Source organism: Mesoplodon mirus (genome assembly GCF_964341445.2).
Source record: "Mesoplodon mirus genome assembly, chromosome: 11".
In the NCBI taxonomy this organism is placed as follows: Eukaryota; Metazoa; Chordata; class Mammalia; order Artiodactyla; family Ziphiidae; genus Mesoplodon; species Mesoplodon mirus.
Window position 1 is genome coordinate 84,155,432 of NC_138987.1, and position 12,443 is coordinate 84,167,874.

At 37.3% G+C, this 12,443-nt stretch overlaps 1 protein-coding gene across 10 annotated transcripts in view; it reads left to right on the forward strand.

The window, feature by feature from the left end:
- SOX5 (SRY-box transcription factor 5) overlaps positions 1 to 12,443 on the forward strand; it is a 1,015,676-nt gene that overhangs the window by 981,155 nt on the left and 22,078 nt on the right. For all 10 annotated transcript variants that reach the window (XM_082635813.1, XM_082635815.1, XM_082635814.1 and 7 more), the window contains one exon: positions 2,157 to 2,302. In XM_082635813.1, the coding sequence (XP_082491939.1) occupies positions 2,157 to 2,302 (146 nt within the window). The remainder of the gene's footprint in view (positions 1 to 2,156; positions 2,303 to 12,443) is intronic.

Here is a 12,443-nt window from a genome sequence, read left to right on the forward strand (position 1 = left end):
CCTACACAGTGTTATCTTGGCAGTGCCTAAAAAGCATAAAGAATTCATACTTTTATTCAGTGTCATGTGCCAAATCATTTCAAATGTATTTGTGCTCTGGAGAAGCTAAATAGACTACAAAAACACATGGAACCAGGTTGTACATAAACAGGGGTTAGAGGATAGGAAAAGCAGGCTGATCCTCTTAAGATCTTTTACTAAACGAACACATACCAAGACCATCCCGGTCATTTAAGAGCTGCATTTCTTTCCAGAGTGGTAGTGTTCGTGAACAGAATGAGTTGAAGAATAATATATTAAGAAGGTTGTGCAGGAGAACCAAGCCCAGATGTTGAGGATAATATAAGGGTAAAAACGACCGTAATTCTAAGTACATATTAACCCTAAAGGGCTGACCTAGATCTAAATAGTTGTTTATGATTCATATTGTATGTATAATGAGCAAGGTTGTTTTGTTCTTTTGAATACATTCCAATGAACTTAGCTCAGAAAAGCAAAATATGTAGTAGCTCTGAAGGCTCCCCTTTCCATCGCCGGCCCTGGAACTTCTCTTTCTGCCTTAAGGAGATCAGAGGAGGATGATCAGTCTGTGCATAGTAAGGGGGGAAGGACACAGATCATTGAGAAGCCTTCCAGCTCTGAAGCACTGCGCTAATCTGACATCAGCTTCTTCAATAGAAATGTTTAAGCAGCAAGAAAGTATTCTAGGTTTTTTGGCAATTGGCAGATCAGATAGAAGAGTCTAGCAATATGATGAGGTCATGTAATCTGACATGATTAGACAAGGCTCTTTAGTACCAGAACATTCATAATTGAGACAAAGAAAGAGTATTAATAACACTTTCCTAACACGGCAGTTAGCCACTTTATATTTCCTTTCTTTAATCTTAGTGTTTTTCAACAAATCATGGGATTTAATAACGTGTTTTGGCAGATTAGAGGATTTATGGCCCAGATGTTTTTTGTTCTAAAAATGGATTAGGGTGTAAAGTTTGCTGGAATCCATGGAACATGTTGAGGCAAGCCGGTCATTTTATGTGTGATTAGTGCCTGCCTTCTGTCTCACAGTCCCTCCATCTGTCACAATTCACCAATGGATCTGGTTAGATTTAGCCTCATGTCACAAACAAGTCCCTTTTCTGGGCAATTTCATATTATAGATTCAGTTTATGCCATTTTATGCCCTAGTTAAAAGATAGGGAGAGTGAAAGATGATATATTAGCTTTCCTTTCAATATTTGCAAAACAATCCCTTCCCATCGCTCTCCTACCCTAAAATCATGCAGATTATCAGCATAATGTGCATCAAATAAATAAATGACCAGAGTTAAAATTAGCCTTTCTCCTTACACCTGTTATTCTTTAAAAGAAATATTTCCGCTTTCTTTTTTTTTTTTTTTCCCCACCTAACTCTGGATTGTGGAGTTGCGGCACAAGTTGGTCACTTGACCATCCTATTAAGAGTGTGAATTAAGTGTGATTATAGTTACCCAGTAGCCACAATTTATTATTCAGCAATTACAGGTGCTTGGTTACATCCTGTGCTTGAAATTTAGCCTCTAAACTATTGCAAGTTTGTATCTGTAACAAGGCATTGCCAACTGTGGTTTATTTCACCATGGTTGGATGCAGGGGGGAAATGCTCTTCTTTCAGTGAGTTAACAATGATTTGTTCCTTCTATATGTAACAAACCTAATAGTGCCATATTCACACTCTACATTGGCCTTTCTAATACTATGAGAGTGTCAGTAATTAATAGTAATAATTATCAATACCTGTATCCTATGGTAACATTCAAATGATCCTTATAGGAAGAAAACCAAAGAGAGGTTGTATTCTTGCCCTACAAAATCTTCAGATAACTAAAAAAGTTTATCTAAACATTATATTTTAAACTTCTTTTCAAACATGTGGGAACAGCTGTATTTCACTTAAATATTACATTTTGATAACAAAGGTTTGGCACCATGTTGATGTAACTGTGGGAATCAGTCATCGTCAATTATTCATTCATTCATTTTAGACTGATTCCATTGAGAAATTAGTACATGCCAGACACTAGCCATTCCCAAAACAAGAAGTGATTTTTATGGTGAAAGGTTAACCTAGCCATGCACTTGTACAAAACATATCCTTCGTTCTGTTACGTCTTCAGGTTATTTAAATGACCATGATGCTGTCACCAAGGCAATCCAAGAAGCCCGGCAGATGAAGGAGCAGCTTCGGCGGGAACAACAGGTGCTTGATGGGAAGGTGGCTGTTGTGAATAGTCTAGGTCTCAATAACTGCCGAGCAGAAAAGGTTAGTTCCTAAAATAACTGACTTTCCAAAAATACTTAAATTGCCTGACTGTTTTTCTTCTTTATCTTTTTCTCTTCTCCCCATCCTTGGAATGATGGTTCTCCCCCCCTTTTTCCCTCCATCAGTGCAGAACTCTTCATGCCCACCCTAATCAAAACCATCTGGAAATGAAAAGCATTAGAATTCTCTGCTATCCACCTGAATCTCATTGACAATTAATATCCCCATTTCTGCCATCACTTTGTATTAAAATGAAGTGGCATTTGAAATACCTGAGTCTCAGTGAAAGTTTTGCTTTACTGAGATGCTCAACTCGTATTTGGGGGTGAGCTGGATTTGAAAATGCCGAATCTTCTTTAATCAGCATAAGCTTGGATGATACCCATGCTTGTAGTCTCAGCATCTAAGATCCTGAGCTTGTCATAATGTTTCCAGTGCAAAGCACTGTCAAGTTTTAGGTGCCTGCACAATTGGAAATTTTGACTTGCTCATAAAACAAAGTTTGCTGCTTAAAATGTGGACATTATTATTATACCTATTATTATGCTTAAGTCCAGTGAAACTTCTGGATTTATCTGAGCTATAATAATTTCAAACATTTTGTCTAAGCTACATTGTATTTTATTCGAAAAATATTATGTTATTATAGAATGCTTGGAGGGATATACTTCTTTTGGTCATATTTGGTATTTTTAATGGAAATTTTAAAGTTACTGAATCCCCTTTTCTCAAAATCCTGTAGCTAAATAGATATAGTAGATAAGAGAAAAAAATGATCAGCTACGTAGTAATAACTTGAAAGTTAATCATCATGGGAAGGTTATGAGTCAAACAGTATCCGGAACGAACAGATTGCTAATTTGGATAGCTTTCTGGTTTCCCAGGTTTTATATGGAATTTTACATATAATCTCTAAGAAGCTGGCAATTTGCATAGTGAAGGTGTGACCTTGTGACCTTGTGTACTTTTCCTGTGGTCCAAACATGGGGCAAAAGGATGGAGAAATGATTTCAATTCTGTTCTGTTCCTGGAAGGGAGAGCAAAGCATGGTCAAGTGTACATCCCTTGCAGTCTCACAACATAAGAAGAGCAACACTGGTGCAGCTCGAAGGGCACAAACATTTTCTAGCTAAGCACCAGAAGGGAAGGGGAAAAGCAAAGTGACAGCTCTAAGAAGGAATGATAGCAAGCATAGAGGAATTTATATTCAAATATTTAAACATTCTTGAAAGGATGCTTGAACAGAAATTCCTTTTCTCTGCTCCCCATGTAGAAATGAGTTTAACGCTCAGCCAGATGCTAATGCAAAGTGACTCAAGCTATTCCTCGCAAGCATAGCTAAATTGCCATTATTTGTTAAGCGCATTGAATTCAGCTGTGGATACAGCAGTCGGTTGCATTCAGCAAGCATCTGTACCCTTTTTTTTTTTTTTTTAATCCTCCAAAGCAGAGACAACTCTACCTATCTCCCCCCCTCTCCTCCCCTGTGCTGGCTGGGAATTGTCAAGTGACAACCGACCAAATCCTTTTGGACAGGAAGCCTTCATCCTGAGTTCTATATACTTACAAAACAGGCCTTGTGGTTGGATCAGGGAGCCCATTAAAAGCACTTTGATGGTATGGAAATTCATCTTCATGAAGCTCCTAGGCCCCTAAGCAGCATGCTGTTTAGCTGTGGTTACAGATCAGTCATTCACATCGGAGGGCAATAATTGTGCTGACGGCTTGTAAGGCAATGGGAGTACATAAAATAATCCTGGGCCCTCCACCATGGCACTGTGAGTTAATCTTCTCTAATACAGATCAGCTGTTGTTCTAACACATGACTTCATGCAGGCTCCAGTGACTCTGCTCAGCCTTTTGATTAAGTAACAGGAGTGGAACCATCTGCATTCATTTTATTCCATAGTTGTCCATTGTTAGGGACCTTATTTCCACTTCTTGTTCCACCTCCACAATCAGACTTCATTTTATTTCTCTGATTAGCACCTTCTATTTGAGTTGCACGAGTGAGAGTTGCCTCTGTTGAAAACTACTCCTTTCAATTTTCCTTTCTCTTTTGTAGAATTAGAGTAACTGTTTTTTAAAAAAATCTATTTCTGAAGTAATACCTGCCAGAATCTGTTGGCCAATTAAGATGTCTCCATTCTCAAGAAGTTTGTGCCCCCAAATCTCTTCACCATGCCCTTTCAATGCAGTTGAGTTACATCTTCAACTATAGTCTTATCTTTTTATGGGATTTTAAGTGAAAATCTTAAAAAATGAAATTGTATCATTGTAATTGTAGAATATAAAAATGTAAAAATCCATTATTGTCATAGTCTGGCAAACTCTTGTAATGCGTAAGTAAACCTTTTCAGCAGGAGAATTCGAATTAGTTCATCCCTGTGTTACTCTTGACACTTGAGATTGAATCTTTCTTAGAAGCAGGAATTACTGTGGTTGCCTTTTCCTGTTGAAATAGCTTAGCCGGCATTTCTACCAAATTAATGATCAGTCTATGTCTTGCAACTCATGGGAATGAAATAATGTCAATTTAAATCTTTTAATTAGTCATTATTCAACATTAGCACCCCTGTGTATTAGGGACGGTGCTGTGTACTTGAGGCACTGTATTGAACAAGAAAATATGTCCTCTGCCTTTATAGAGCTTACAGTTTAGATCAAATTATGAGTTTGTTAATCATGGCATATTTGTGTGTGTGTGAATTCCTATAGGAACTGAATTAAGACCCCATACTACTGAGCATGTCAGATCAGTTATATACCTGACTCGACAAAGGTAGCTGCTTGTTTTTCCACATAAAGCAGCATCACTAGATATATTGCTTCATCTTTTTTTAATACTTACGGTTTTAATAGATTTTTATAATCGCCCAACTTTATCCATGGCCAAAGCGTAATTAGATCAGTAGTTGGTTTGAAATTTTGCTTCACAGTCCCTAACGAAAGACAGAAACACAGTATGTATAAATTCCTCTTATAATTTGCACTATCGCTCCCAAAAGGACGACAATTTTTCTCTCTTTAAACAATGCTCCCAACTTCCTAGACCCTAAAAGTATGTGAGATAAATGTAAGAAGTGGGGAAGATGAAGGAGAGAGAAAGACAGAAAGGGGCTGGGAGAAAGGAAAGGGGGAAGGAAAAGTAATTCAGCCAGATGCCTTCCGTCAGTCTAAAAGGAGATAGCAGGACCCAAGATCCAGATAATTGGAAACCTGTAGCAGAGATCTGTTTTCTTGAGTACACAAGCCTTATACACATTAACTTTTCTTCACATTTCAAATGACCAACATGCTTGTCTCAACTAGAATGTCTTAATTCTGAAAAGCTGTAATTGGGCAGTGAAAACAATTAGAGGTGTGAAGATAGGGACAAATGTTTTCCAGTCGTATGTACCAAAACACATAATGAAAGTCATTTGTACTGAAACACATTTTAATTGAAGACTTCTAAAAGATTTTTCATTTCTTTACTTTTCTTGGAAGTGTTTCAACATACCGAAGAACTGCGTATGTCAGGTTTCTTGGAAACTCTGGGACGCAGTGTTATTTATAATTGTCATCTCTGGTTAATTATAGCCTGATTGTATATTCAAATAATGTTATCTTTTACCACTCAGCTCTGTTACAGATTAGTGTTATAGGTGAATAAGTAAGCTTCTCAGGTGGGAAGAATCAGAAGAAGACCCTCATACATACATTTGTTTTGTAAAAACTACCTACTTTGCGTCTTTAACGCCCACATGGCAAATGGCACGGTTTTGACCAGCTACATACTCAGGTTCTGACCTTATAAGATTACCTGATAGGAAACCATAAAAACCTCAGTTTTTGTCCTGATCCTACCAGGCAACACTAATAATAAACCCAAAGGAGATGTTTATGGAAGTCGGCTTGAGGGGTGCAGTGAAATATGACTATGTGAGTGAAGACCGAACTTCAGCGAAGAGAAAATAACTTTTTTCTGAGTCTGCTGCCTTCATGGCATAGTTGTAGGTGCAGCAACATTTTGTGACTCTAAGGGAACAACCCAGAGATGCAGTGCACTGCAATGAGGAACAGACCAGAAGTTTCCTAGATCACTTCCCTCACTACCCAATGTAGTTGTCCTAGAAAGATAATGCCCATGCTGTAATACCTGTTAGAAATGTTTGTCATGACATGTATCAGGATATCTAAATACAGTAGCTTCAACACATACTGATTAGCTTTTAGCCTACAATGAAGTTCAGGAGTAGGAGGTTGGTGGCCTTAGCTCATTAGTTCAGTGATGTCAGGGTTGGAATCACTTGATTATCTGGGTTGTTCCCTTAGAGCCACAAAAAGTTGCTGCACCTACAACTATGCCATGAAGGCAGCAGGCTCAGAAAGAAGTTATTTTCTCTTCGCTGAAGTTCGGTCTTCACTCACATAGTCATATTTCACTGCACCCCTCAAGCCGACTTCCATAAACATCTCCTTTGGGTAGAACTGGGTCATTTGCACATCTTCATGACAATTAGTGGTCAAGGAAGAGAGGCCACTTTAAATGGATCACAAATTATTTTCTGGGACTGAATTAGAGACCTTATCCTATCCTTCTTGAGATCAAAGGATTATCTTTTTTTTTAAGAAAGGCAGACCGCTACCTGCAGCACCTCATTTGGATGTGTCTCGAGTCTTGGAAGCTTGACTAGCCTACTTTCTTCTGGGAATGGACCTTGAGAGCTTGTCTGGAGGGTCTAGCAGGGGAGAACAGCTTCTCATATACCCTCGACCGAAAAAGGGCCCTCCCCTACTGGGGAAGGCCATCCTCTTCCACTGAGCTTACAGCTCCAGGAGGGATGTACATGGATCCATGGGGCAGGAAAGGAGAGACCTGTTGAGCCAGCCAGATCAGCCAATCAACCCTGGTGATCAATGGGGTGACAGAGGTCGCAGCCAGATCACCCTCACATTTAAGGGATATCTTAAGACCAAAGATTATATTGGCAGGGACAAAAAGAAAGACCAGAAGGGCTACCGGGTAGGAAAAGGCCATTGTCAGCCATGGCTACATTATAAAAATGATACCAAAGCTCTCAAATATTTTCATCATAAAGCTGGTTTGTTTTGATTACATTTGATGTCATCTACCTAACTACTTTTGCTCTTCTCTGTTGCATGTTCAGGGCCTTATACCTTGTCTGTGTTTCAGAAAGAATTAAATTACATTCAAGAATGTGTACAAGAAAACATTGTTTGGTGCCAGGTTAAATCAATGAATGTATGTTCATCCACATACTTTCTACATATTAAGGCCAACTTCTGTATTACTTCTTATATATAAAAAAGATGTCACTCACAAAAATAAACAAACAAATATGTGCATGTATTTCTTAAGGTAGAGAATTTATTCATCAAACATTAATTGCCTGCAGTGTACCTGAAATCTAAACACCTGCACACGCTATGCATTCATCAATACCTGCAAATAAGAATAGCTAGGAAAATGTCTTACTTTTCCTTCTGAGGTTCAGTGAAAATTCTTTGCAGACTTCCATAGAATAAGATGAAAATTTGGTGAATAATATGTATATTTTAAATAATGATTTACTCAGTAATGAAACCAGTTTCTCTTTTTGGTGTCGGTCATATTCATAAGAAGTTGTACCACATACAGTATAGATGGACTTGTAAACAAAGGCTAATTTTGTTACTCTGGCACTTGAAAACTCTTCCATGACAACCTCCTCTTTTCTGCCATTGTCAACCCTTTTCTTTCCCTTTAACAGAGTGCCAAACATGAAATGACAGTGACCAATGTTGACTTAATGTGGATGTTTAATAATGAAAAAAAGTGTGTCAGTCCCAGCATTAGTTACAAATGGCAGTGAGTGTATCGGATGGCAGCCCTGTAATAACTTTACATCCCTCATTCTTCCCTGATGCTTCACTGGCCATCTGATGGATGGGGCCAGCAGTGTTAACTCTTCAGAAACTGACACAGTGTATCTACTTCAGCATTATCTAACATATGCTCCTTCTCTTAGATAAGGAGAAGGCATGTGAGGAATTGTAAACTACAGGTTTGCTTTGAAAAAGTGAATATGAAGGAACTCATGCCTTGTACTCCAATTAATTAATGATTTATGGGTGGCTTTTGTAGTTGTTGCCTTTAGCTAAAATGAATTAGAGGAGTCAGATTAGAGCTAGACATTTCAGTGGTAAGAGGAAAAACTCCATGAAGGAGGAAGTTATGTTAGGTAAATCGTTCAGGAGGAAATGAGATAGATCATTGCAACAGTGGGACAAAACAGGAGCTTTTTCTTGGGGTGTGTGTGTGTGTGTGTGTGTGTGTGTGTGTGTGAGTGTTTGTCAAACAAAAATGTCCCCAAACTTTTAAATCTTCTGGTTAGAATTTACCTGGGAACAAATTAAAATAACACAAATGGTTAATATTTTCTCTTTATAAAAATGAGTAGATATTATTTTTTATCTCTAATGTAATTATTTATTTGGTGACTTTAATTAAAAGATACACAAAATCTGAAGTTGAATATTCGCCTTTTTATTATTGGAGTCTCTCTACTCTAAATATGTATGTAAAATGGATAGAGAACTGCTTTCTAGACAGCGGATTATTAGAAAATCTACACTAGATTTTTATGTGCAAGTTAGCATTTGATCCTCAGGTTTTCTTTTCTTTTGTTTTTCATTCATAAAACCTTCTTAATACTGAGTGTCTTAGCTAGGGAACACTTCTTATGGGACAGGAGGGGAGAGGAAAACCCCTTAGTGAATATTATCAGCCCTGAGCAGCCAGTTTTCAAAGACCATGACAAAAAGGCAAATAGGTATTATGTCATCACCCATCCATCACTCTATATGTCAGCCTTTCAATAATTCCAATCGACATTCTCGACAGGCTGGTGCAAGTTAAAGGGGCTGTTTGTTTCTAGAAATTGAGTATAGGCTGTCTATAGCCTTTTGTTCCAGATGGTTTTCTTCTGTGTCTTTTCATTTCTTTCTTTTTCTTTCTTTTCTTTTTGGGGGTATTTAATTGAAATACATGCCGAGTTTGCAGACTGCAAAGATCAGAGCTGTTTTCGTCCAGCAGTGGTAACTATGCATTAAACATTTTGATTTGTTTGAGCTTGAAGTTTAGTCCTTTTTTGCCATTTGCTTCATGGAGTTTGTGTATATTTACAGCCTCTGCATTTAATGGCCACATGCCTTATTTTCACAGATGGCCAGTGGAAGACTTTTTCTTTCTCTTAGTATAGCCTGCTTTCAGTTTTGCTACATTTGTCACAGTGCCACTACTTGCAGCTAGCAAGTGCCCACGCTCGGTGGGGAGCAATTATGGTGTGAGTTTTTAAGGAGCTTTTTAAAGGGTTTTTTTTTTTTCCAGTAAACTTTTTATGGTTTAATTTTCAAGCCTAGAAAAGCTGTGCATGTTTTCAAACAGAGAGTCTTGTGTTCTTTACATCATTCTGGTAGAGGGGTTAGTGCAGGATGGTCCAATAAAATGAGACACACAGGGCATGCCAAATTGGGCTTTCAGATAGACACCCACAGGCCTCTCTGATGATTGAAATTGTCTGTTCATTTAAAGATATGAGGATAGGCTCACAATAGTATTCCTGAAAAAAAACGAGTTTGAAAACACCGTATGGAGAATGATCTAGATATTTTTAAAGTACATTTCCATGGTACATAGATAAAAGACTAGAAGAAGAATAAACAATCATTTTGCCAAGGTGATGGGGTTGGAAATTTACATGTCCCCACATTCCTGATTTTTTCAAATTTTCTGTAAGTAAAATAAGAATCACTTTTGTTGTTGGACCAGAAGTGTTATTTTTGAAAACCTGGTCTACTAAGAATGATCTTTCCTTCCCTTCTCCCTCACTCCCTTCCTCATCCCCAAGATCAAATAGCTGTCTTCAAGACACTTAAACATTAAGGCACTGAACTAATCAAAGAGCCATTTGTTTTTCAATTATCCTCATACTTAGTAGATATATTGTATTCTCTATTGTCATTTATTGCAAGTGACTTTAACAATATGGATTTTAAATTATGAGGAAAATATTCTGAATTTAACATTTATTTCAAAGGGCCTCATTGAGTCTTTCCACTTATACCTTTTCTCTTTTACAAATGAGAAACACTTGTTTATGAGTATAGGAGTAAAAATAGGAGTAATAATAGCTATTGATATCTACTTTGTATCTTACCTTTTTCAAACTGCTTTCCCATCAAATTTCAGTTCTGTACAGTATTATAAGAAGAAAAGTATTCATATCTTTGTTTTAAAAATAAAAACCTTGAGATATGACATTATTATAGGAACTCAAGTGGTAGATCAGTTTTTAAACCTAGGTCCTCTTGTTCAAATTTCAGTCTTTGTTTTAAAAATAAAAACCTTGAGATATGATATTATTATAGGAATTCGAGTGGTAGATCAGTTTTTAAACCTAGGTCCTCTTGTTCAAATTTCAGTCTCTTTTCTAATGGACCATGCTGAAGATGTTCAAGAAAGTAACTCAGTGCCTGTTTGATTCGATTGTACCCCAGCGTTGGCCATGTGTATTATTTAGTACATTTTTGAGGATTCATCACACACACACAAAAATCCTTTAATCAATCAACATCTTCGTCATTTGTGTATCTTTCTTCCAATTCTTTGTTTTTCCTGTTTCTGCTCCCTTTCTAGGTCTTCCTTTCTTCACCACGCACCAGCCCCCTTCATTAGAGAATGAGCTGGGAAACAGAAAGAATATGTTCCATCTTATTTATTTTACTTCTCATAGCAGCTCTCATAAAACATGTGAAGTTTTAGCTGTTCATTAGAATGAGATTTTATATATCTATTCAACTCTAAAATTTTTCCCCTAAAACTACCATGGATAATTGAAAAGTGAACTATAACCCTGCTGTGCCTCTTTCTATTTGTCAGACCCAGCATTTTGGAACCAAACCATTTCTCTTTAAAACAGTCCAATTATATTTATTTAACTGAGGTAACTACTGGCTACGGAGGCTGCATTTATAAGAATATGTACAGTTTTATAGCTTTTATTCTATGAAAAGGAAAAATTAAAGAGAAAAGGTCTATACGTTTCTGTAGCTCACTAACTGAGTGACCCATTGTTTATAGAACAGTTATCATCAGACAACATTCCAGTTTTGTGTTTACATCTGTGCAGCCCTCCCACCTACCAGACACCCTGTGTAGGTTGTGAATTCTATTATTTTACTTTGTTGGCCTCCTATTTTTCTCACATTAAGCCTTCTGATTTGACTTGGTGTGCACAGTATCTGTATCTGCCCTGGTTTGAAATAAAGTCATTTTTTTAGACCTTGGCTGAATGCTGAACACATATACAGACACTTGAAAACTCAGGTCTTAAGTTTTTTCCTCTCCTGCCTTCCCTCTTCCACATGTACAGACCAAAAGCACCCCTGGGACAAGTAAGCAAGGACCAATATTTTACCATGATATTATTCATGTGTACCCTCTTTGTGAATGATTTCTTTCCTATGGATTCCTTTGAGTGGCTCTTCGGTTCATTACCACACACACTCAATGACTTCTTCCTCTCCATGGCAGTCATGTTGAATTTGGACATATAACTGCGTGTTTCACAATGCACTTAGAATCTGTAAATCTGAGTATTATTGGACAGCCCCTTCACAAAATGTATTTCAATAATCATGTTTTTTTGGGTTTTGTTTCATAATTTGAAATATCTTCCTTGAATTTAAGAAAATGATTATAGTATTCTCAATTATAAATGGAGTACCTTTACATTTTGAAACATAATTAACAGCTTCTGAGGAAACTATCATCATGGATAGAGAAACATGTATAGCTGTATACATTTGTCAAAATATTTTTGTTTTGTTTGAGCAACTCCAGTCAAGTGGAACATGGAATTGAAAGAAAATGTAAAGGGCCTTTAATTCAACATATCATCTGATGTTGAATTGCCAGGCAGGTAGTCATATGGCCAATACTTGAAAACCTCTAGGGAAGTGAAATGTTTTGCATCCTAAGACAGCCCACTCAATGGAGAGACAACTCTTTTATATAACTCTTCCTTCAGTGGTTCGTTATCTTTCACTTGATAACTTACAAACATTGGCCAGTATTCTGTCTCTTTACTACATA